At 43.4% G+C, this 27,415-nt stretch overlaps 1 protein-coding gene across 3 annotated transcripts in view; it reads left to right on the top strand.

Annotated features, from left to right (window-relative positions):
* The window catches only part of Wat (worker-enriched antennal transcript), a 34,287-nt gene extending 20,935 nt beyond the window's left edge, over positions 1 to 13,352 (top strand). For 2 of the 3 annotated variants that reach the window (XM_033484564.2, XM_033484555.2), the window contains exons 3-4: positions 2,522 to 2,620; positions 11,954 to 13,352. In XM_033484564.2, the coding sequence (XP_033340455.1) occupies positions 2,522 to 2,620; positions 11,954 to 11,979 (125 nt within the window). In that variant the 3' untranslated portion in view covers positions 11,980 to 13,352. Of the gene's footprint in view, positions 1 to 2,521; positions 2,621 to 5,194; positions 5,480 to 11,953 lie in introns of those variants that run through there. The other variant, XM_033484582.2, reaches the window with a different exon arrangement.
* Positions 13,353 to 27,415: the final 14,063 nt, after the last annotated feature.

Here is a 27,415-nt window from a genome sequence, read left to right as displayed (position 1 = left end):
AATATTCTAGAATGTTCAAATTATATTCTCAAATTTTTGGGTCTCAATAGCACTGCTAGCTTTTGAGAGAAAATTCTTTGAAAACTGAACTAGGTCTAAGTGGATTCGTGTTTCGCATAAAAAGTGTAACAGGAGAGGGTCGAGGGCCAAATTTCAGCTCTACTTTCCAAGATTTAATTATTAAGTAATATTAACAGGGGATTTCGTAGATCAGCTGCGGAAACGAAATTAGAGCAGCTAGATTTTTCACGTGGGTTTTAATTCGCGCGACGCCGAAAGGTCACCGGCGTCCATTAATCGATCGGATCGATCGATCCGAGCGGAATTTCGCAAGAGATCCGTAAACACCGTCGGTGGTCCGCCGCAGACGCAGCTTCCTACGCGTTTCTCGCGCCATTAGCATCCATTATCCGTAATCTCGATGATTGTACGCGTCGATTAATAATCGCGAGTCGCTTCCCGGCTGGAAAGGATTTCCACCGGCTTTCCTTGAGAAGACTTTCCCCGCCGACACACGTGCAGGATAAACAACGTCGCGGATCGTGCAGCAAACGCAGTAAACCCACGAGAAACTCTCGAAGATCGAAACTCTGGATCGCGAAACTCTCGGAGTCGGTGACAGCAATAAATATCGATTAATTTCTCTTGTCTCCGAACGATCGTACAGCGGCTGGCGCTCCTCGATCGTGATCGAGCAAGTCGCTAATATTTGCTGGAAACGCGTGGAAACGTCGCGGGGGTCCTGCGATCCAGCATCGATCACGATCCAGTCGATTTCTTCCGGATCATGTGCAGCATTCCATTCGCATGATTCGAAAGGGTCTCGTAAATGAATAATAACAACGGATCAATTTCGCGAACGATTCGCGGCGCTCGCGGCACGAACCGTCGTTTCGCTCGCGCGCTTTCGATAACGATCTAGGCACCCGCGATCTAATCGGAGATCTAGGGGGCGGTCTGGATCGCGAAAACGCGCGTGACTCTTCGCCGCACGGAAAACGGCGGCCCGGATCGCGAGCAATTATCCTTTGACAGCTCGTTCGGAACTGGCCCGGGGAATTTTTCCGGGACACGACTTTCCGCGGGAATTACGAAATTCCGCCTCCAATTAGAATTCCAGCGGAGATTGGAATCTGATAGAAATGAAAACCGTGGATTACGCAGTCGCCTAATGGAGTGGCTGATGGACGACGTTTAATGCTCCCGCGATGACTGATGTGTCTTGGGCCGTTGCGCGAACCGTTCCATTAATCTTTTCGCCGGGGGATGTCGGGAAATTGGGAAATATTTAATAAAGTTGTCGGCCGGCTACTGGAAAATGCTCGCTGCTTTCGGGCGATCGATCAAGCAGCCTTATTCTGCGGCCGCGAATTACAACTTTCGTACGAATTCTGGCGATTTTTTAACGAACGGTCTGCTCGAGCTGTTTCCATTGTGACACGTAAATAAGTCTAAGAGAGAGAGAGAGAGAGAGAGAGAGAGGATAGAAAGTCGCCGAGCAAACGGCGCACAATGCACAGTTTCGCAATGATTAATCTAATGAAGCGAAACTTCTTGTTGCACTTCTTTGACCGACGCGAGAAAAACTTGTTGGCTAATGGCCTGCGCTTCTGATGCAATATCTTCGAGTGCAAAATTTCGCGCGAACATTCGTTTATTTGTTCGGCGTATTGCGAGGCGACGACTGAAGTCGCAAGAAGTCGATTTATCGATTCATTCACGATGCTGTTGTTGGTTGCGTATATTTAGGATACAGTTTTGTCACTTTTTTTTTAAGGGACGAAGGTTCTTCCGCGCAATTTGCACCGGCAATATGTATCAACAAGCTTACGAGTCACTCTAGGATTGTTTTCGGATATCTGACTCCATTTAATTCGTGATTGTGCAAGAATAATACGATCAAGAAAAAATGATTCTTAAATATATTAATAATTCATTTAGCAGATACGAGATGAACAGTAACGTTACCACTCTTTTTGCACTACGTCTTTGTCCTCATTATAATGGTAAATTTGTCTTCTAATATTAATTATAAATATAGGTACGCAATTAACATTAAAACCTTGTCCTTTACGATTTCCCACCTATTATTTCACTGTCAAGTAAAATAATTAAAACGAGGACACTTGAGCTTGTACACAGAAATGGACAATTTGGGAAGAGTAGACACGATTATTCGCGGCTCATTATAACCTCGCGGCTCATTTTTATAGCTCTGATCGTCAACAATTATAAAAACAAGGTATAAAGCTCGAATAATCGCATCTCCTCTTCCCAAATTGTCAATTTTTGTCTACGAACTGAAGGAAAATTAGAGAGAATTTACCGTATACTCTCTTTTTCGTCGAAGAAATTAAAGAGACTAAAATTGCTCGAACTAAAAAAAAAAGAACTAAAAAAGTCTAACAATGACCAGCAAAAGAGTTGCAGATAGAAGGGCGACAGTTCGCGCAGGATTCGAATCGATGGAAGATATTTCAGAGGCGATGAAATTTGTAACAGAGGTTGCTCGTGCCCCCAGGTCCAGTGCTGTTCCCGCCTGGCCCGCCGCCGAACAGCGCCGACACGAGCGGAGTGGTCGCGGGCGCGAGCGGATACGGATTCGTGCCACCCAACCAAGGTAAATAGGCGGGATTGGATACCGAGAGCCAGTGGGAGGTGAAAAATCACGCTTGTTACCATAACCGGGGGCGAAGCGAGAGAACGGGGCACACACGCCGAGGGCGCGGACACAGTGTTTCTGCTCCCGACACGAACCACCAAAGACTCGCCGAGCCGAGGAGTAACTTTGGGGAGGGAGACGTGGGGGAAGGAGACTAACCCCGAGCACACACTGCCGCGACACCGTGCGATCCCCATAGTTACCCCTGTGCACCTAACTTGTGAATAAAACGCTATTTATTTGTTGTCACTCGCCGCGTCAGATCACCTGACCGGGCACCCTTCACCCTTATCCCGTCGTTGCACCCCGCGCACCGTCCGAGATCTTATTCGTTTGTCACCGAGTGCGGAACAATAACTCCGTTTAGCGTGGAGAAGACATTCTACCCGATTCATTTCATCGGAATATATAATATTCGCGAGATTCTCGATCGTATAGTATCATCGGCGGATCGATCGCGTCTGCAAGCTTGCAATTTTCATCGTGATATTCTGAGCATTTAGCTTCTTTCGTGGAGTATTAAAATAATACCGGTTTGAATCTCGATTTAACGTAATAGTTTGTAAATCGCTGAGACGTTTGCAATATTACATTTTTGTTTCGGCGATTGTAGAACCATTTAGTTTCCTCCGCGCACTATTAACCCTTTTCACTCGAAGCCATTTTAACTGTAAATCTAAAATAATTTTTCCGACTTACAGTACAATTTCCATTTTTGTACATTGTCCATTTTCAGGACAAAATGCATTTTATGCATACAAAATTGAGTCTCGCGATTCATACAACAGTTATGCTTTTAATAATGTTTAAAATTTAAGCTTCGATGATATAAAAATGATCTTAGAACGTGATATAACAATTTTAGTGGTGCCTCAGAGTCACCACTCGAGTGCAAAGGGTTAAAGTAACGTTGATTTGGATCGTAATCGAACGTAACAATAAATCGAATCGCCGAGATATCAGCGATCTTAAATTCTTGTTATGACAATCAAAGAACCATTTAGTTTATTTCACGGACTATTAAAATAATACCGATCCAATTCTCAATCGAATGCAATCGTCGCACGATTGCCGAGATGTTCGCAAACTTGAATTCTTGTTCACACAATCGAGGAACCGTTTAATCTCCGCCACGGCCTATTAAAATAACATCGATTCGAGTCTAATTCGAATACAACCATCAGTCGATTACCGACGCAAGCTCGGATTTACGCAATCGAATCGCTCAAACCGCAACATTGATCACGAAACGAGAAGATAACGAACGTATGTTAAAATAGATGTTATCTGACATGGTATAAAATTGTTCGAACAAAGATTGAAATTTTGTTCTATATAATTAAAATTAATCATAAATTGAAGATTCATTCTATATAATAGCATTAACCGACTCGAGAATCTCTGTTCTACAGTTCGGCCAAGTGAAAGGCGCGTTTCGAACATTTTGAATCGGAGCCACGACATTAGGCTACGCTTCTCATAATCATTCCCGATTGAACAGACTCCTGTGACCAACGAATGGGGTTTCCGTAGCTCTAAGATTCGCCGATCCTTCCCAGCGATCCTCGAGCGATCGAACACGACGTCCGGGATCCGAGCGGAGGTCGTGCTCGAACCTTGGATCGTTTCCACGAACGCCGAGCCGACCGGCTCGTGATCGTGAACCCGCCGAGGTCGGTAGACCTCTTCCTCTTTCGCCGGCAAACAAATGCCACCGTCTCCGACGTAACGCGGAAGAACGCGCGCTCTATGCAAATCAGGATTCATGGTTCGCGCTGTCTCTTGAACGTCCTTCTTCCACGCGAGTTGGAAAAAGAACGTGGAGCCAGACACGCGAGCCGTGCACGGACCGGTACTTTCACGCTGACTTGTCACCGAACCGCAGATTTTATGCGTTCCGCGCGACTCGCCGGTGAAACTCCGCGGCGTCTCCGAACCTGGAAAGACTTCTCGAGATCATGGGATTAAAAAGGATGTAAAATACAGGGTGTACTAAAAATGTCTCGCAATCCGAAAGTGACGGGTTCCTTGGGTCATTTGAAGCAACTTTTTCATTTACAAAAATTTTTTCCGAAGCACCGTTAACGAGTTATTAACGAAAAACAGTGACCAATGAGAGGCGAGCTCAGCTGGCGCGAGGCGACCGAGCCAATGAGCGAAACTGGGCTTCGTGCGCTGGATGGCTGGGCCGCCTCGCGTTAGCCGTACTCGATTCTTATTGGTCACTGTTTTTCGTTAATAACTCGTTAACGGTGCCTCGGAGAAAATTTTTGTAAAGGAAGAAGCTACTTCAAATGATCAGAGGAACCCGCCATTTCCGGATTGCGAGACATTTTTAGGACACCCTGTAAATATCGAAATATTGCTTTCCAGGATCATGACAATTTGCTCAGGCTTGAAAATTAAGTTTTACGCTAATTTAGTGGATCTTCCAAATTTTATTCAAATCTCGTACAATTTAAATATAAATTAATATGATATCTGATACAACCTTGCTTTTCGATTTCAATTCGATCGAACATTTTGCTTCAGTTTTATGAGATTCCTTACGTCGTTGACGTGGCAGCCGAGGCGTTGACAGAGCCCCGACGAGAACGGGACCATTCGTCGTCGATTCCTGCTGCTGTAGATCAACCTCCGAGACCTCGCGTTCGCATTAATTAACATCCGCAGTCTACATGTCAGACAGTCACTATACACTAATTCATGTATACGCATCTGTGCTAATCCGTGGTAGTTCGTTAAGAGCAAGCTGCTGTGTACAAAGCGTCGCTAACTCATCCTGTAAATAAATAATCTTGTAAATACGACAGAGAAGAGGTAAGTTGTTTCCTGTGGTAACGTCTGGGAGCGAGGAAGATGTCGCAATAAAGATCCCTGATTCACTTTCATCCTTAAGACGACGCACAATCCCTAACGAACTGGAGATAGATCGCAACATTAACATTTTATGAATGGCGTTGAATGAATCGTGTCACAAGTTGATCCGCAATTCGATAGTACGAGCTTGCGGCGCCGTGTCGGTTTATACGCTCCGGCAACGAAGGTATGAGGAAGAACGTGGGTGTCAAAGGGAGACCCGAGAGGACTTCCGGTTTCGCAACCGCGGGGTGTCGTTTTACCATGGTTTCGTCTACGAGGCTGCCGCGATATGATACAGTTACTTCGTTCGCTTCTTCGCGGGCTTAAAGCTCGGTCAGTTTCTCAGGAAATCGACTGGTTCTATATTTATAAACAACTTCTGGTTCACATACATGCTTTTACCACCGTAGCAAAGGAAATTCTTTTTATAATTTCTGTTCGTCGAAAATGATGCAATAGAATTCAGCTTGACACATACACGCACACAGTTTATAGAAATTTTTGCTAGAGAAAAGGAAACTTTTGCCTAGTTTCTCTATTTCAAAAATGATTCAGGAGATCCAAAGGTTACTTCTAACGCGCGATTTCCAGTCCACAGAATTTTCAGCTGTAGAAAGTAAAATTCTGGTCAGCTCCGCTATCTCAAAAATGATCTAGGGAAACCTAACGATTGCGTAAACGCGATCTTCGATCTACAGAAACTTTTACTACACAAAAGGAAATTCTGCTTTGTTCTTTTATCGTGAAAACGATCTGGTGGAATCCAATGATTGCGTAACCACAATTTCCAGCCTACAGAAACTTTTACCGAAGAAAATGAAATTCTGGTTAGTCCTTCTGTCTCGAAACTGATCTAGGGAATCCGAAGTTTGTGTGAACGCAATCTGCACAGTCTAGAGAAACTCTCCTGCTTAGTAGTTCCTCCATTTCAAAACTGATCTGGGGAAATTAGAAATTTGCTTAATGCCGACAAATGTCCACTAAAATTCCCATAAAGATAGAGTAGCTTAATTAATTAAACCGAAACTAGAAATCTTAGTGAAATTTAGTTTGTTCGGATATGTTACAATGAAAATGAATTTTCTGTAACTAATTATAACTGACTATGACTATAGCTTGCTATAACTAACTATAACTGTATATAACTGACTATAATTGACTATAGCTAACTATAACTAACTATAACTAATTATAACTAATTATAACTAATTATAACTATCTATAACTGACTATAACTAACTATAACTGACTATAACTAACTATAACTTACTATAATTAACTATAACTAACTATAACTACTTATAACTAACTATAACTAATTAGAACTAACTATAATTAACTACAACTAACTATAACTAACTATAACAAACTATATCAAACTATAACAAACTATAACTAACTACAACTAACTATAACTAAGTATAACTAAATGTAACAAACTATAACTAAGCGTAGCAGACTAGAACAAATTATAACTAACTATAACTAACTATAACTGACTATAACTAGTCATAACTAACTATAACTGACTGACGCGGCGCTCAACGTATTAATCAAAATTTCCAGTCTCCAGAAACTTCTGCTGTTTTGCGTGAAAAACAGTCCCGCAGACTAGTTCTAAAAACTTGAGCGTTTAGGGAGGGGCGGGAGGAAGCAGATGAGGATGAATGTAAAGAAGGAATACCGGTTTCTTCGAGGAAGAGACAGCCTTGGGGTTCTCTTGGTTCCGAAGAAACCGCTTCGTGCCGGGCCGGTGAAAGTGTTTTCGCCGGCCTCGTGACTTAAACTCGTTTGCGCGTAACCTTACGCGAGCGTGTGCGCGTGGCGTAACAGGTGTTACGAGGTTAGCCGGGTCGTTGACAAGGTCTCCGGCTCCCGAAAATGACCACCGGAAAGATCAACGGCCTCGAACTGTCACGGTCAAGTTCGACTTTCTGCGGTTTCGGACGTGCTAGCCACGAACCACGCCGAAAACGCGTCGCGTCCTTCAGCTTCCGTTCTTCCGCTTCCGCAAACGGCGGCCATCTTACCTAACACGACCGGAAAATCTCAAACTGCCTTCCCTAAACTTGAAGCTAGGACTATCATTCTTCGAAACGTGGACTCGCGAAGCATTTATTATTTACTTAAGCATTTATTTTATAATTTTATTGGTCGATTATTTTATCGTACTTTTTAAGGAAATTTTTGTAAATACGTTAATTTTTCTGAGGAGCTCAGTGAAACATTTGTAACTTTATATTAATTGACAGAAAGTCGGCAGACAAAATAGTCGAGTAACAATATTTACGCTCTCGTTATTCGATTGTTAAAAGAAAATTCGAATTCTGAGCTGTTTCGACGACGATCGTCCTTATTCCGCGATTAGGATCGCCATTTTTAAGTATTGGAGGATCGAGATGGCGATCTAAATATTAGTTTAACTCTTCCCTGTTGCAAAAATCGTAGCAACATCTAGAATTTGTTCGAGTGGAGAATTTAAAACCCCCAATGAAACATTTGAATAGCACTCGACGCGTGAAATCGTTGAGAAGAAAATGAAATTTTAACGCATTCGCGCGGAGAGTGCTGATCTCTCGATAAAGTAGACAGAAAAAACACGATGCAGAAGTTGTCGACAGCATCTGCCGTTGAACTTTTCAGACGGCAATTACCAAATTGATTAAGCAAGCCCGGCTGCTTTCAAGAGACCCTCCGTTCCTGCATCGAAGAACGATGCCGGCGTAAAATTCTTTCGAAGCCGAGCGGCGAATGAAAAAATGATTGGCAGAGAAGGGAGAAGACAATGACGGATCGCGTGCTCTCCCATCGGCTGCGCTGCATTCTCGTTGGCCGGGGCGACACGTCGGTTCGCGCGTAATAGTTCATAGAGGCGAATCGTATTTGCATTCTTTCTCCATCGAGCGTGGCTCCGGCGGCCGTAAACTCGGCTTTACGAGTGGCCTAATGAGTTCGTCCGAGAGTCCCCGGTAATTTGAGGATTTATAATCGCGGCGGCGTGCATGATTGCGCGTCATTAGGCCGGAGCGGCGGCCCCCCTTTATCGCGAGCTATGGCGCACCGTTAACGAATTACCGGGAGCCGAACGCGCGCGCACCGTTTTCCGTTCCGTCGTTGCCGGCCGCGCGAAAGGACCCGCAGGCCCGCGTCGTTTAAAATAATCGTAACGGACGGTTATTTAATCTGCCATGAATTTTTAAGAGGCCGTGCCGCATAATTCCGCCGGGGCTCCGGCCCCTCCTGCCCCCCTCCCCCGTTTTCGGCCCTGCTCAGATAATCCGAGGGGAAAAGCGGCTCCGACGGTCTCGGAACGAGCGGGCCGGGCCGAGTCATTAGCGTGCACCGTGATTACGAGTAATAACAGCGAATCGAATTACAGAATCGGCTACTTTGAGCTAATCGCTCGTTCCTCGATCCGCTCGAATCAGCGGCGCGTAGTCGGCTGTCCGCCTGTTTCGCCCGCCGATTCTGAGAGTTTCTCGGCTACGTAATCGGCCGATATCGCAGCGGCCGGTTGACGTTTCCGTTTCATATCATGGGCATTAACACGCGGAGAAATGCGGCGGCGAGTGGCCGCGCGCGCGCGCGCGTGACGCAATCGAATCGAATTTCGAGCGCGCGTTTCCACATGGTAGAACTTTCAGCGAAACTTGCGGTGTCGGTTTTCGAAAGGCGCAACACGTATTGTTACAGATGTCGGAAGAATCGGACGGCTGTCGGAAATTAAGTCGAACGAACGATGCTCGTTCACGAAGCCGGCTGAAGCGAGAAATATTCGGACTGCTGCGTTCTGCGGACTCGTGTTTCCTATGCACTTGCACAGGAGGTAACAAACGAGTCGGGGAAAAATTGTTACTCGCACCGTAAAATTTCTGGAATCGTATCGGATGAACGATCCTCGTTCGCACGCTAAAGACGGATATATTCGATCTTGTCACTTTCCGCAGACTTATGCTTCCCATGTGTGCATAAAATATGCAACGAACAGCGCACTGTGTGCTTCATTTCTGCGAACTCGTCGGGAGACAAGCGGTTCATATAACTCGGTAGACTTGGTGGTTATACAACTAAGTAGACCGCGTAACTATGTAGACCGCATAATTAGGTGGACCGTATAATAGGAATCGACCGACTGCTCCTGCCACTTGCAACTTTGCGTTCAAATGACTGGAGTTCAGATAAGTGGACTCGATCATACGTCTTGTTCTATCGTCGGACTAGAGCAATGCCTGAGAGCCCGTCATGATATAATTGACTTTCGTCTAATTGGAGTGACGGTACAGTAAATTCTCCCGAATTTTCCTTCGGTTTGTACACAAAAATGGACAATTTGGAAAGTGGCAGATACGATTATTCGAGCCTCGCGGCTCATTTTGACCCGATCGTCGTGCCGATTGCCAACAATTGAGCCGTTTATTTTGATAGTGGCACAAGTCACTTTGTTTTTGAGTCGATATATTTAAGGGTTTGCGTTTTAACACGTTTAAAAATACGGATGCTAACTTTCGAGAAGATTTACTTGTATTTGTTATCTCAGGATACTGATATTTTTCTCAGTATAAATAATTTCGTATAAACTAACAAATCACCACTTTTCATTACGGTAAAGTGACTTATGCCACTTTCAAAATAAACGGCTCAATTATAAGAACGAGTTGCTCAAATAATCGTATCTCTTCTTCCCAAGTTGCCCATTTTTGTTGAAAAAGCTGGCGGAACATTCGGGAGAATTTACTATACTAGTTCAGGTAAAACAGAAGCTCGACAGGGATTCGCAAAATCGGGGATCGACGAGACATTCGCTACGATCTACGTTCGCGTGAATCGAGTTCAGCTAAACGGAGCTCGGATAAACTGGAATTCCGTCGTACTCGTCGCGTGAAAGAGCAAAGTTCGAAAATTTCATTTGCAACAGATTCGTCCGTATGCAAAATCAAAGCGTCAGAAGTCCAAGGAGAAGGCCGGAGATTCGGGGAAACGAGATTCGAGAGAATGGGACGAAAATTCTGGGAAGGGCACGAGTAATGTTCCGACAGGTTGGCAAAGGGTCGAAATTTCCAGGCAGCCCTTCGGCCGGTAATGGAGCCCCGGCTCCCCCTTTTCGGCCTCTGGTTAACTTTATTGTCAGAATCGCGTGGCGCTTGTAGTCCAGCGGCCAGAAAACCGAGCACTTACCAATCAAAGGGAGAAGACAGTGTTCGAGAGGGGGCGGCGCGGCGGCTCGTCGAGGCGAGGTGACGAGGGTCCTCTAATTAACAGCTTTGAAGTGGTACCGGGCCCGAGTTCTCATTACCGGCGGTCAGGTGTCCCGGCGATTACCAGCAGAAACGGGACTTTGCCAGTTAGCCGAGCAATCGTAGATGAAAATCACACGGGATTTGCCGGGCTCTCTCTCCTCTCTCTCCTCTCTCTCTCTCTCTCTCTCTTTCTCTCCTTTCTCTCTCTCTTTCTTTCTTCTCTCGCAGGGTTGGCAACCCTCGCGGAAGGGTGGATCGAATGGCTGTGTCGGGGTGAAGGAGCCTCTCGGGGAGCAAAAGGGGCCCGGGAAATGAGAGAACTTTTGTTTGGGGATGCGTTCGGTTTGTTTGGGAGCTCGGGCTTTTCGTTTTGGCGAGCTCGAATGTTGCGGGAATAGGGGATCGTGGCCCCGGCATGGAGAGAGCACGCCAGCCTACATCAATTTTAGGGTTAAAAGCTGCGTTTTATACACTGCACTTTATTTTATCCTCGCATTTTATTCGGAGCTTGCTGCACACATTGCGTCGTTCGCGTGGAACATATTTTCATTTCGTTCCGTTTCGTTTCATTCTTCGTTCTCTTTTGAACGTATCTTCGTCTTACGTTACGTTTCGAATGTGCCTCTCATTTTTTATTCGCTCCCTCATTTTTCGTCCCGCCTCGAACGCGCTTTTATTCGATCCGACTTCGAGCGAAGCTCTGTTGTTTTTATAGGTTCCTTCGGGCGATTTTTCGTGCTCTGTTTATTAGTCGCAATAACGAGTCGGTAATTGTTTAATTTACGATTATTGAGATTGCACAGTTACATTTACATCGATAAACTAACGTAAGGCAGCTGCTTTTAGTGCCCCGTAAATCTAACGTTAACAGGCGTTCTGCTCGCGGCCTTTCAACCGCGATAAATAAATAAGCACAAGATAAAAAGTCGGTGGAGCAAACGGTGCAGAATGCACAGTTTCGCAAAGGTTGATCCAATGAAGCGAAACATCTCGTTGCGCGTCGCCGAAAAATTCATTTCTCGTGCACTGCTACTTCATTTTACATGCCAGAGAATGTACTTTTATTTCAGCTCATTCCGAACGTTTTCAGCTCGCGTTTCATTTCCGACCCATTCCCGTCTCGTTCCACCTGAAAACTGCATTTTTACTCGGTCCGATTCTCTCTTCATCGAATTTCGCTTTCGTGTTTCAGCATTTTACAGGTTCTTCTACTATTAACCGGTAGCCTGAGGGAGTGGGTGGGGGTGGACCCGAAAGCCACGAACGTCATATCCACCGCGACACTGATCGGGAAAGGGTGCAGCGGCTCCGAAGATTCCATGAAGAGTCTGCATTAATTGCCAGATTCGCTCGGAGCCACGGAGACGGATCTAGGAAGAACGAGTATACGTTGTTCAGCGCGACGCGAGTGCCAACAGCGCGCGAACACTCTTCGGCAGTATTTATGTAGACAGCTAAATAGATTTCTAATGTATATTAATACAGAATAGCGATATAGAAAGTGAGCGTGATTACCTCACTAGAGTAAATCGATAGAACTGGCAAGATTATCGATTGACAACCGTGAGACTCGGATTTGTGTCGGCAAATCTGATTCTTCTTATATCTACCATCGATCGTTGCGTATACACTGATTGTTGCCAATAGACTGCGGATCTGTGAACATTTATCTGGAATTGCGTAGGGAATTGCACGTAGGAAACTGCACGGAATTGCACAGTCTGATCACCGTTGTTACAAATCACCGCTGACAATTGGTTCTACCGAATAACCGGTGTCAGGAGAGCTCGATTTCGATGTCTTCAGTATTACTGCCAGTTCATTGTTGTTTAATAATTTCTCAACGACGCAAGTCGTCCGTAACACATACTAATATTATTAGCGAACCGATCGATTCTCGTTGATTTAAACTGCGTCACGTGTAATGCAATGTTGCACCGTTTGTCGATCGATTCGAGGAGATCGGGCTCGAAAGAAACTGAAATTCCGTTCGACCGAGAATCGCTGAACTATTAAAAGCCGGCATTCCGCGACGTAATGCGTCGGAAACGCAGAACGATTCGCAGTTTGACCGCGACCGGTCGAATCGATCCGCGTGCAAAACGATCGCAGGAAAGCCCGCGATCGGAGATTTGTTTTCGCGATTCGCTCCGACGACGATCATTTTTGAACCGCCGCCGCCGCGTATCGATCGCCGTCGTTCGGGGATCTATTCGAAATCGGCCGCGCGTACGCGTGGCCGACCCGTCGATCCTGATCGCGACGTAAGGAACGATATCTTCGAAGGCTCGCCACCGCGTTTCCGTAACGCGATCGCGATTTCCCAAGCGCGAGCCGTCTTTCACGCGTGCCTGAGCACTGCTGTCGTATCGTATCTCGATCGATCGCGATCATGCGTCGCTGCCTCTGCCGGCGGCACACTTGAAAATCATCGAGCTGACGGATCCAGGAGGGCGCGCGCGATTTTCGCGAAACGCCGCCGTCCGACGCGATCGAGATCGATCGCGAACCGATCTTTAATTAGTTCGTAGTACATGTTTCGATCGCAATTGTACATAACACTGGTGCAATAAATTCATTGTTGTTAAAAATGGTCTGTTCATTTTCACAATGATTTAGATGTCCGTTGTTTAATCAAGACGATTTTTGGATCAACGTACTAATTACTCTTTTCCACGTTTTTTCAGCGTTCTTTTCGACGATGTTCGGATGATATTCGGCAATTTCTTTCGTGAAACATTAACGAAAGTTATCGTCGATTTCAATATGTATACAGGGTGTCCGAAAAATGTCTCGCAATACGAAAGTGGCGGGTTCCTCAGGTCATTTGAAGCAACTTTTTCCTTTACAAAAATTTTCTCCGAGGCACCCCGTTAACGAGTTATTAATGAAAAACAATGACCAATGAGAGGCGAGCTCAGCTGGCGCGAGGCGACCGAGCCAATGAGTGGAACTGGGCTTCGTGCGCTGGTTGGCTGGGCCGCCTCGCGTCAGCCGGGATTTTTGTCATCTGTCCGGAAATCAATCCCACAAAAATCCCGAAAATGAATTCTACTAGTCTCAGTAACTGGTCCACAAAATTTTGCTATCTACCGAGGTGGACCAGTTACTGAGACTAGTAGAATTCATTTTCGGGATTTTTGGGATCTGTCCGGAAATCCATCCCACTAGTCTCAGTAACCGGTCCACCTAGATCCACAGCAAAATTTCACGAGGCGACCGAGCCAATGAGGGAAAGCGGGTTTCCTTCGCTCATTGGCCACCGTTTTTCGCTAATAACTCGTTAACGGTGCCTCGGAGAAAATTTTTGTAAAGGAAGAAGTTGCTTCAAATGATCTGTGGAACACGCCATTTCCGAATTACGAGACATTTTTGGGACACCCTGTATATTCGTTGACATTTTTAAGGTACTCTTTTCCATCGAACTAGAAGATAAACTGAAACCGAGTTCTCTTCGTAATAGAAATTCGCGACGTACGAATCTGAATCCTACTTAAAAAGATGCGAAAAGAATGCAAAAAGAAGGCTCCAAGTTTTCGACAGACTTCGCCAGATTAATCCCGTCGTTTCACCGTGCCTTCAGGTTCCGCAGACGAAAGAAGTCCGGCAATCAGCGTTACCTAATCCATGAAGAATCGAATTTCACAGCGTGTCGTTCACAGCAAAGAAAGCAGCGGCTTCGAAATCGGCGAGATCGGCGAGGAGAGTCGGTCACGAGTGCAACGAAAACACGATTACGATAACATTCGACTGCTAGGTTCGTGGATCGACAGATCGGCTTTTCTTTCGTGGCGCTTGCGAAAGTTCGTCTTTCAACGGAGGTGAAACTGCGAAAGAAACTCGCGAGCATCTCGCGCGATTAGGCGATCGCCGGCTTAGCATCGAATCCACGCCGCCGGCCTCGTTAGCGTAATTGCGCGCGGATTATCCGTTTCGCGAGGATCCATCGCAGGAAATTGATTTCAAAACCGCGATGTCAGTGCGATGCCGCGTTCGAAGTTGCACGCTCGAGAACCGATTCCGCCTCCGTGCCGGAAATGCGCCGATCGACGAACAGCTGTAAAATCGCTATCGATCGCAACGATCCACCGTGATTCATTGTTAAACGATCCGCGGATCTTTCCCCGGCACGAATCCCGCGGTTAGATCGCGCGATGATAGAGGTCGTTCGACTAATGGCCAGCGATTTCATCCGATTATTGATCGCATTTTTATGCTAATCGATTTATTAGCAACCTCGTCACGCGAGTTCGCCTCGGAAATTTCGGAACGGATGCTTTCGTTTTCTTTTTTTTTCTCGCTGTTTCGACCTGTTTCCTCGGTGCACCTTGTTGCGAGGGTGCTGGAGTGTAAATCGAATCAGCGGCTTCTTGCGAGATCCCCGCGATTGCCATCGGCCGTTCCTTGTAATCTTTTCTTTCGAGCAAGTAGACCGTGCACAGTTATCGCACGGATCCAGGAAATATTTCTGAGAACGCTTCTTTTTAATTCACCCGTTCCGCCGTGCCGTATTCGACCGACTTTTTTCATTTAAGCCTCCGGCGTTTTGGTTAAAGGCTTCGCGGCTTATCGGCCCGCAATATTTCGTTGCGTCACTAATCCGTAAGTAATTAGTACACCGTGTAGACGCTGGTTTACGTAGGTCACGCGCCGAGTAGAAAGTCCAACTCGCGTCTACGAACGAAACGATCAAGGGGCTTCGTCGCGAATTTCGATGTTCGATGATCCACAAACTTCGTCGGAGCAGGGATTCGATAGATTAGAGACGGCCGAGGACCCAAATGGACATTCGAAAGCATGTCCGACGGAAGATGGCACGACGTTTAGTCCTACGGGAAATGGAATCGCCGGAGTTCAACGAGTTCTACGGCTGACTCAACGTCGCTAATCCGTCCGGTAAATGATTAACGAGGCGTCCATTAGATCATTAAGATCCGCGGGATCCGTTTTGTCCCTCACGGAACGGCAACGCTTCAATTATGAATGCCTTTCTTTCCAGAGAGGGAACGCCGGCCTTTGTCTGACCGCGGTCGTCTGTATCTACTTGCGATCTCGAACCGCTTCTGACAGCGCTCTCTAATTCATAGACCATCGCCCCCTTTCGAAACGAAGCGAAAGAAATCAGACCAACCACCGTAGACACTTCTCCAAGGAAGGCGGGAACATTTTTCTTGGCAATTTTTTACTGTAATTTGTCGCTGTACTTGTAGCAATTAAACGGAAACTTCTGCACGCTTGGTACCATGCAATTTTCATCTGTAACTCTTTTATTCAATTCAATTAAAATTGCAAGGTAAAGTTGCATGACATCGATTACTCTTTCAGCATTTTTCTAAATCTTGACAATAGCAAGAAATTACAATTGATTAGCGTAAAAGTTAATCTCAACTCTTAGTAAATAATTTCGTCAGCCATTTATGTATGGGTCACGCGGCAGTCAAAGTGTTAATGCAAGTTAAAAGATTTTCCACGATTCCCAGCTGTGAATTAGGGATCTATACTTGGTCGAATGCGTCGAGGTCATTTTGAGCAAATAACCTTAACAATTTTTCGTTATGATTTATGCTTGCAGTTGAACAAATTCCATGTTTTTGCTTTTCTCCGCTCAATTTCGATCTCTAACATGAAATCGGAAATTCTTTACGATCTCGGGGATCGAACAGATCTAGATTCTATCGAAGTACTCTCTCTCTCTCTCTTTCAAGATTTGCTTCAACACTTTCGTGAAAACCGAGGAAATTTGTCTCGTCTGTTCAAGTTCGTCAATATCGAACTCGAACGATTATAAATGGATTCTCCTTTATCTCAGCTGGCTGTACGGCGATCTACGGATCTATCGTTCGCAGAGGGTTCTACGGCACAATAGACCGGAAGCAGAACCGATACAATTACCGCGAATCGACGTAATTGCGAGCCAGGGACGGCAAAGCGGTTAATAACGGAAGATACGGAGGGAAAGCAACAATTGGCAATCACAGACGTTGCTTCGTGTCTCGACTATAAAAACCCGCATGATTCTGCGGAGAGCGAGAAACAGGGAGTGATACGGAGAGAGAGAGAGAGAGAGAGAGAGAGAGAGAGAGAGAGAGAGAGGGAGAGAAGCACCGGGTCTGAGGACCGCGAGGTGCTCGCTGCGACGACCCGCAATCGGTATCGCTAACTTCCAGTCTGCCGAACAAACCTCCAATCGATCATCGGGCCCGTGCATTTCGCTGGTTTCCACCGAAACGAGTTTATCGGAAGCCCGGCGAATAAGTAAACACCTTGGTTCGGTATGGGGAAACTTTGGTGATCGGATTATGCGCCGGTCGACGTTCTCTGCCACTTAAACGACGGCCATTTTGTCGCTCGCGCGACTCTTCCTTTAAAATCAGTTCCGCAGAAAATTCTGACGCGAAATTTCGCAACCAGTTTCACTATATTATTTAGGAATCACTGCAACTGTTGGCCATTTCAACCCGCATCGGATTAATTTATTTATCTTCCGTCGAGATTAAAAACTGGTTCTGATGCTGTTCCGAAGCTGAATTAATGAAGTCCGATTCAGGGATAATTACGGGCACTTCGTCGGAGATTACTAGATTCTACCGAGAATATATCAGATCACGTGATTTCGTAAGTGGCAGAGACACGAAGGCAAATAATCCAACGCGGCGCACTACGGTTTATATCGATATTTAATGTGCCGGTAACGTAATCGCGATTAGATATTCAGGTGGGAACGAGCCAATCTGACCGGTCACCGTAATAATAGCCTCGGAACGTAGCCAAGCAGGTAGCTAATTAAAGTTAGGCGTTTCCGCGAACTCGATTAGCCGCCTACGCCTGGAATTAGCTCTCCCACGGAATTACTGGTCGGATCGCCGAAAAACACTGCCGATCTTCCGATAGATCGATAATCGGCATCCACGGTGCGGTAGAAGCGCGTACGGCAGAAGCTTATCGAGCCAGTTCCGATATCCTCGCGGATCGAGCAGCAATCCCACGCTGCTAATACTCCGCTTATCACGCGGAACTTGTTATTTTCGCGCTGCCGCGTATTATTTTCTGGTTACGTAATGAAATTAATCGCACGTGGTCCGACGTGCGCCGTGAACCTAGTTGGTCGCTGGACCGTGAACCGGTCTGATGAAAATATCGATAGGCCCTTTCTTGGTGACAGCTCGGCAACTTTTCTACACGAAACTTAATGGAGCATTCCGTGCTCTCTCATATCGAAATATTTTGCATGCGATGCTCATTTGCATCGACAGAGTAATTACCGTCGTTTCTAGATCGTTTCCTTGTAAATATTCGGCACTGTCGGTCGGAGAGCTCGCTTCTGCTAATTACACTCAATTCTCCCTAATTGATAACATAATATAATATAATATGATGTAATGTAATGTAATGTAATGTAATGTAATGTAATGTAATGTAATGTAATGTAATGTAATGTAATGTAATGTAATGTAATGTGTAATGTAATGTAATGTAATGTGTAATGTAATGTAATGTGTAATGTAATGTAATGTAATGTGTAATGTAATGTAATGTAATGTGTAATGTAATGTAATGTAATGTGTAATGTAATGTAATGTAATGTGTAATGTAATGTAATATAATGTGTAATGTAATGTAATGTAATGTGTAATGTAATGTAATGTAATGTGTAATGTAATGTAATGTAATGTAATGTGTAATGTAATGTAATGTAATGTGTAATGTAATGTAATGTAATGTAATGTAATGTAATGTGTAATGTAATGTAATGTAATGTAATGTAATGTGTAATGTAATGTAATGTAATGTGTAATGTAATGTAATGTAATGTGTAATGTAATGTGTAATGTAATGTAATGTAATGTGTAATGTAATGTGTAATGTAATGTAATGTAATGTAATGTGTAATGTAATGTAATGTAATGTGTAATGTAATGTGTAATGTAATGTAATGTGTAATGTAATGTAATGTGTAATGTAATATGTAATGTAATGTGTAATGTAATATGTAATGTAATGTGTAATGTAATATGTAATGTAATGTGTAATGTAATATGTAATGTAATGTGTAATGTAATATGTAATGTAATGTGTAATGTAATATGTAATGTAATGTGTAATGTAATATGTAATGTAATGTGTAATGTAATATGTAATGTAATGTGTAATGTAATATGTAATGTAATGTGTAATGTAATATGTAATGTAATGTGTAATGTAATATGTAATGTAATGTGTAATGTAATGTGTAATGTAATATGTAATGTAATGTGTAATGTAATATGTAATGTAATGTGTAATGTAATATGTAATGTAATGTGTAATGTAATATGTAATGTAATGTAATGTAATATGTAATGTAATGTAATGTAATGTAATATGTAATGTAATGTAATATGTAATGTAATGTAATGTAATATGTAATGTAATGTAATGTAATATGTAATGTAATGTAATGTAATGTAATATGTAATGTAATGTAATGTAATGTAATGTAATATGTAATGAAATGTAATGTAATATGTAATGAAATGTAATGTAATGTAATGTATTGTAATGTGTAATGTAATGTAATGTAGTGTGTAATGTAATATAATGTAATTTAATGTAGTGTGTAATATAATATAATGTAATGTAATGCAATGTGTAATGTTATGTAATATAATATGATATAATGTAATCTAATGTAATGTAATATAATGCAATGTATAATATAATGTAATATAATATAAAAAATGTAGCATTCTGCACTAAGATGAGTCGCTCGAAGGTAAGGTAAAGCGACAGGAGCTGTAATTGTCGGCCATCTTCCGTAGACCATTTCCCGGAGAGCTTTCGTCCAACGATCTTGGCAACGCGGCACAGTTATCGAAACTTTCGACAGTCTCGCGCCAGGATCGATAATAGCGATCTCGTTTAGCGAAACGAATGCGGAAATCCTTATACCGGCTCTTTCCAGCACACTTTTTAGCCTCTTCCGGTGGCTATGAGCTGCCGGCTGCGCCGATAAGAGTTGGAAGGATTTCGTCCAGGCAATTCCTGATGCAAGGAGAGTGTCGAAATTGCTGGGAGTTACCGAATCGAATCGGATCGACAGGTGCTTTCCAGTCGCTGTCGTGCGGCAAGCGAGAATATTAAGAATATTTTATCATCGATTTAATAGCAAAATTATAGAGTAAAGCATGCATTTCATACTTAACGACGTAATCTATTGACCAGTTAGCCGTTGCAATCCCCCTGGAAAGTGCGCGCGTGCCTGTCGTAATATAAAATTGTGTTGTCATAAAATTACTGTTCTTTTATTACTTTTTTTCTTTTCTTTAATTTCTCGACTCGACCAATTAGTTGCTTTCGACTTAAAAGAAAATGGAATGGAAAAGGAAACAGAGAGTCGTTAACCCTAACAATTCCATTTTTAGGAAAACAGAATCCTATCTCGAAGAAGTCTCTTTCTGAAAAAGAAATTGCTGCGAATAATTATTGTCCGATTATTTATGTATTTCCGAAGGATCTCGTAACTGTCTATCCGCTTTAAGCGGCCAGCAAAGAGAGCACTCGAGTCCCGAAGCAGCCAAGACCAGAACCAACCTGCCTTTCCATTACCATCCTCGGTAGCATCGATCCAGCTGCTGCCACCTTTCACCAATAGGTAACAGCACCCGTCTAGATCGCCCACTAAGCTCTGAAAATTTAAACAAATTACCATTCCCGAACTTTGTAACAGTCTCACCGCCAAACCTCCTCGTTCGTCGCAATTCCAACCCTTTGCTATCGACAGTGAAATGTTTCTTCTTCAGTCGCATGTTTCTTCTTCCTTGCTCTCGCTATCTTGCCACTATCAATAATTTTGAATTTCAAGCAAATTCTGAACCGGCGAAGTCCACTTTTTGATCCTCCGCAGGGAGATCGATCGATTAGCCTAAATTCTCGGAAGGCCGGCGATCGCAGAAGACCGTCAGCGACCGTCAGGTCGACGACATGAAATCACGTTAACCGGACAACGAAGCCCATCAGTCTTATCCGGGGTTGGAAGTGCGGTTCCAAGCTCGGCGGTGTAAGCCCGTGACGCGATTACGTTCATTTTAGGAGCACGTCGGGTCTCTTCGGACACCTGACCGACGATCGTCATAGGAGAGACAGAATTTTTCGGCCACGAGGAGCCGAATTTCGTTTATCCGGGGATCGCGTTCTCGCGAGCACAAATCGATCCTCTCTCCCTTTCGCGATCGCGAAGAGAGAAAAGGAGACCGGGGAGGGCCGGAAGGTTCGGGGGGAAATCCCAGGCTTGAATTCATTATTAAAAAGACCGAGCCGAAAGCAACCGGGGCCGGGGACCCCCTTTCATCTTCTCTTCGGAAGCCGGTGCATCAATATTCAAGCGGCGATGCGCCTCTTTCGTATCGCGACAATGTCAGGTAGTTTACTTTATATTTCACAACACCCCGCCATCCATCCTGGCCTCCCCCTACGGTTATAAGATCCTTATCGCGTCTATTCAAAGGCTGCGAGCCTGCGAAAATAGAGATTCGGTTCTTTCCCTTTCCTTTCGCTCTTCCTTTCGCCGGTCGTCGAACGGCCGAGGGAAACAGGACCTTCCGCAGGCTGCATCCTGCAGCTGACTCCCCGGGATTAATTGCGGAACCCTATAGTTCCGTTTCAATGTCCCTTTTAATTCTTCCTCTTCGCATCTTCCCGCGATTCTTCGAATTTTTCCTGCCATTTTTGTTCGTGTCGAGCCATTCGAGCCATTTGATTTTTACTTGGCTTTTACTTGGCTCTTTTTACTCGGCAATTAAATGCATTCGCGTTCGTTCTTTTCGAGGTCTGTTGTTGTCTTTTTACGTTTTAGATCGTCGTCGTTACGAGTTGGTCGTTCTTGGCACCTCAAATTTATTAATGCAGCAGAATCTCGATTATTCGAGTTAAGCGGAGCGACATAATTGAGCCGTTTATTTTGGAAGTGGCATAAGTCACTTTACCGTAATGAAAAGTGGTGATTTTTTTAATGCATATACGAAATTATTTATACTGAGAAAAATATCAGTATCCTGAGATAACAAATACAAGTAAATCTTCTCGAAAGTTAGAATCCATATTTTTAAACGTGTTCGAACGCAAACCCTTAAATATATCGACTTAAAAACAAAGTGACTTATGCCACTTTCAAAATAAACGGCTCAATTGTTCAGATAATAGAACAGTTACAATCTAATCAGTGATTTGCAAAACGAGTTGTACAGACACCAAAATTTAACCAAATATAATCCTCTGCGAAAGTAAACACGACAACATCGAAGTTCCAGGAAATATTAAGGAGATAAATGCAGACCTAAGGCGCATTGAAATCCCATTTGAGGATGCTCAGAAATTTGTAAGAAAAAATATTTGGCGCGAGTGGAAATCCTGATAGAATGTCCATTGTACAACAATATCAACAGAAAAGTAAAAATGCCCAATACCATCAAAGAATGTTTGGACAACTACAAACAAACAGCAAAAGTTATGTCATACTTAGAAGAAACCAAATTGTTTAGCGAAATTATATGGTAACTTAAGAAGCCTGGATTAAGAAAATAATGTAAAAATGTAATGCAAAACAATTGTACAAATGTTATCCCACAAGTTATCGCTAATTACTATTAAGCAGATGTGACATTAAATAAATTAAATAAAAAAAAGAACAATTACTTATTCAAAATGCCAGATGCCATTTTTATTGAGTTATACAATAAATAGTGTGATATATGATTCGCCTTTGATCGAGCTTATTAAAAGTAAATAGTCTTTAACACTAGATTTTAACAATAAGACATTTAACCCGATTTTTAACAAGTATTATTATAACATTTGCCACAAGTAAAGTATACGTATCTTTACGATATGAATAATCGTAAATTAATCATTTTCACGGGTCTCGCAAATCCAGCGTTAAATAATAGACGAATAATAATAATATCGAATTATATTATATTATCGAAATATTAATAATAATATCGAATTATATTATATTATCGAAATATTAATAATAATATCGAATTATATTATATTATCGAAATATTAATAATAATATCGAAGGACCGAACAACACCGAGGTTCTACCGTGCCCAGATATTCTATATAAACTGTCATTAGGAGAACAAGGGAGAATAAACAAACAGCACGGCAAACGAATTATAAACGGCAAACTAAATAATCCGCGCGGCGAACGTACTAAACAAGACCGTACCCTGGCGAACGAGACCGAGTCAGCGAAGGAAAACAAAGTGTTCGCGTGATTCACTGTTTACAGCTCCTTCTGTAATTTTATTGTTGTTCAAACAGCCCGAATAGCCGCGCGGCGATGTTAAAACAGTGAACCTGTTCTGCCCACGCGTTCGAACCTGCGTATTTGTTTACGTCCGGGGCGGCCAGTCTCGTTGGGCCGAGAGTATAAATGAATCGCTCAGGAAACGAATGAAAGCGGAACAAGAGAGAGCGGGAAGGACAGCGGCCGACACGAAATTGCAGCGTTATTCGCGTCGCGGCGGCCAATTAACGCGGCCGATAAATCGCGACGGTTAACGATGCAGCGGCAACAAAGAGGTGGGGGGAGGGCGCGAGTTGAAAACCGCAGCTGCCGGTAAAGTCGATCAGCGAAACTTTTCCCAGACGGTTTAGAGAGGCCGGCTAGATCTTGGAAAAGTAGGGATTTACGAGGGCAATTAGCGGGGCCACGTCCCGCGAGCGTTTACCTCAATTTTAGTGGCCATTATCGTGGCGGGGGCGCGGAACGCGTGCCCCGCCTCCCCTTCGACAAGGCGAATTTTTATCGCGGGGCTTGTCCTCGTGCCGGGTTCACCGGGGTTTTACGAGAGTTCGTGCCCGCGGACGACGACCGGGAACGAACGGGAACGAACCGGGAACGCGGCGGAGCCCCCTCCCCCCGCCGTAGGAGCCGGCGCAGAAGCAATTAGCGGTGAACGATCTCGCGTAGGCCCGTGGTTAAATATATCGTAAACCACGGGAGAGCCACGCGAACGCTCCAAACATAGATCTAATAATGGTCTTCGTTCCCTTCCCCGACTACGAGCTTTAATCCGCCCGCTAAGGGAAAGTTTATCGCGGGCCACGCGAGCTAGACACTCGGCAGCGGGCCGCGCAAACACCGATCGCAGCGAAACTAAAGTGATTATAACCCTTCCTTGCCGATCACCCAATTACCGGGGCCCTTGGAACACGAAAGCCACGCACGGAAGAACGATCTCGACCCTCGGATTCGAGCCGATCCGCGCGCGACTCCTCGCTTCCGAAACTCGCCTATCAGCTTATTTTGGCTCGGCAGAGACCGTACGAGCGTCGCCGGGATCAGCTTTTCTCTTCCACGGTCTCTGATTACTTGGATTCATTTCGGCCGACTGGTTGGTCATATTTTTATTCGCTCGTAGTTACGCGCGTGGATAAACTGAGTCGACGTTTAGCGCACCGAACAGTTAAAATAAGTGGTTTGTTTCATCTTATCAGAGCGCTGAGATTGTATTTATTTAGATTTTAATTCAAAGAAAGACTTCATTTAGATTTCGTGCAATTTCGATTTAATTTAACTTAATCTATTTGTACGTACATATATTTCTATGTTTTAATCGATCATTTTTCCTTAAAACAGCTTTGTAATTTCAATAATTCCGGAAAAGAAAATTCGAAACCGGTTATTTTCATTTAATTCCAAATTTCGTTTAAGAAATTATCGAATTTTTCATTAAAAACGATTCTATCGACACAAAATTTGTATCAAATACAAAATTCAAATCTGGACTATCAAATAAAAGATTTTATTAATTTTAAATTATTATATCAATATTAATATTAATTTTATCTTCAATATTATCATTGTATTCATATTAATTTTCGAACAGATCAAGCTCTTGGATTAGTTTCATCGAATTAACATAACTATTGATTTTCCCAGCCGAAACAATTAGTACAATAATTAATAACCTAATTATTCTTCGCTTAATTAGAAGCACAATTTACGCGATTAGAAACGAAGGAACCGGCGAAATTGTTGGATTCTTCTGCCGAGAGTTGTTCATCGAATTTTTAAAGCTTTCACTTTCGTTTCGTTCGCCATCGTTTCAGGGAAGCACGGACCGCAACCCTTTTCGGCGCGGTTCCACCCCCGCTGGTTGTAGCGGCGGTGTTTCGAACAATAAACTCGTTTATTATTGGCTTACCGTCGTATCTCTCCGGCGTGCTGCAGGACGCGATATTACGACATTATTATGGCGGTACGATTGACTAAATCGTCGGTCCGGGTCCTCGTAACTCGGGATTAGGGCGTGCGGGGCTGGGCTTAAATCGGTTATTACGTCGAGCAAACCTAGCCGTAAATCGTGTCGACGTTATTCCACGACCACGAAAACTAGCAGAAGTATTCCGGCGCCGCGGAAGTTCTGTCCGATGCGGCTCGTTCGTGTAGACAGTCCATCAGCGAGCCGCCATCGGTAGGCGATTTATATTGCGGACGACGACTCCGTACCGCAAATTGAAAAGGCCGGTCCTCGATTCTCATCGTTCCCGGAACACACGGGACAATTGCTAAGGTAAGCCGCGTCTTCGCAGTCGTTTCTCGTTCGAGACGAATTTTCGCTCCTCCGAGTCGCTGGAAAATATTTTTCGCGCAACGATTTCAGCGCGGTTAACTTCAGTCTTTAATCGATTTGTGAGAGACGAAGACGTCTAAATACAGTAAATTTTGCCCAATTGTTTTTTAAGCTTGTGAACGAAAATGGACAATTTGGGAGGAGGAAACTCGATTATTCGAGGATTGCATATTTTTATAATTGTCGACAATCGGCAACTATAAAAATTAGCCGCGAGTCTCGAATAATCGTACGTTATATATTATTGTATAATAATCGTCCATTTTCATTTAAAATTGAAAATTGAAAATTAGGGATAATTTACTGTAATTGGTAGACCGTTTTTTAGTAGTCTCGAATAATTTTGCAAGATGTTTTCTGGAGAACGACTGAGACGGAAATTATCTAGAAGCGTTCCACCGTGGAAAATATTCTTCTTGGCCGTAAAAGAATGTTCACTTTCCTTAAAATTGTTACATAAATTGTCTGGAGATATAATCGATAAATGCAGGCATTATATGGAAGCTTCATATCGCAGCACAAATATTTTTCCTAGCCACAGGGGTTTGTTCAACTCGCTAAAGATAAACAAATCTCCATAAAATTGTTCCGCGAATATTCTAAAGAGAATTTGCTAAGTCGATAAATATATTTCTCACAAGAAACAAGTTTCATTTTCAATCAAAAGAAAAATTCTTCCTCGTTAAAGCCGTTCCAAGAATCATCCCTCCGTCGCCACGAATTTTCTCAAGGCCGACGAACGAATGCTAAAAATCGCTCGCGAACTATTATCAGCAACGTTCAGAAATGCGCGCAGAGAATACGAGAGACAGATCGAGGACGAGATTCGTGAAGTTACGATGGACAGAACTTCCGCGGCGACTTAATACATTCGCAAACCGAGGGGTGGCGGCGTGGGTGGCGTCGGGGACGCCCCCCAGTCCTCCGTTCTTTCGTCACGGATTCCTCTCGATGGAGATCCTGTTCCCGTGGCAGAGCCTCCCTCTATACCGTGGTAAGCAAACAATAATAACATCGTCGCCGAGCCCCGGGGAGAAAACGAAAGAAAATACACCCCTCCGGGGACAATTTATTAATATCACTGGAAGTGATTAGAGGCGAGCACACACAGTAACGGCCGTTGCCACCGATAAGGGAGGCCTGCGCCTCGCGTCCTTCGTCCTGGATGTAGTTATTGAAGTCCTGGAGCGGACGTTTTTATTGCCGGCCTCCCGCGGGATACGCGACCGTCGAGACCATAGTTAACGTCGACGTCGAATGAGACGGAGCTGCGAATGTTTTCTTCGCTTAAGCGTCCCGGTGAAAATCGTCCTTCATTTTCCAGTCTTGCAGTTCGATTTTTAAAACGTAGAAGTGCATGTAATTTAATATATGGTGTAATATAGTATAATTATTGTTTGATTATATAATTTTTTGATTGTAGTTTTAGTATTGCTTTAATATAGTTTTAATGTAGTTTTAATATAGTTTTAATATAGTTTTAATATAGTTTTAATATAATTTTAATTATAGTTTTAATTATAGTTTTAATACAGTTTTAATATAGTTTTAATATAGTTTTAATATAGTTTTAATATAGTTTTAATTATAGTTTTAATTACAGTTTAATTATTGTTCCTGTAATAATTTTAGCTGGTTGAAACTAGCGTATCGATATCGTTCAATTATTTGAATATTTTTCAATTGCATAAAATTCGCAGTCTATTAATTACTTTATTTTAATTTAAAGAGGTTAATCGTGAATTAGCTTGTAGAATCTCTAGATTTTTCGTTTTGTTTTATGTAATCAATTTTCTTTTAACATCTATTTCGTTTTTACAATTTAATGACATTTAGAAAAATGTATAACATTGTAGACTAATATGGATTACGTATAATATAGGCTATTTCAAACCTGTGGTTAGAGAGTACCTATTTTATGATACAATCCAAAAAAAAAAAACAATATGATATAATATATCTCCAGATTGACTAACAAACTCATCTAGTATTTAGCCCAAATGTGAGATTCTGTTAAATGTCCACCGTCTAAA

Source organism: Megalopta genalis, chromosome 15 (assembly GCF_051020955.1).
Source record: "Megalopta genalis isolate 19385.01 chromosome 15, iyMegGena1_principal, whole genome shotgun sequence".
Taxonomy (NCBI): Eukaryota; Metazoa; Arthropoda; class Insecta; order Hymenoptera; family Halictidae; genus Megalopta; species Megalopta genalis.
The sequence above is the reverse complement of the archived record's forward strand: the minus strand, read 5'-3'. Positions and strand labels throughout refer to the sequence as shown.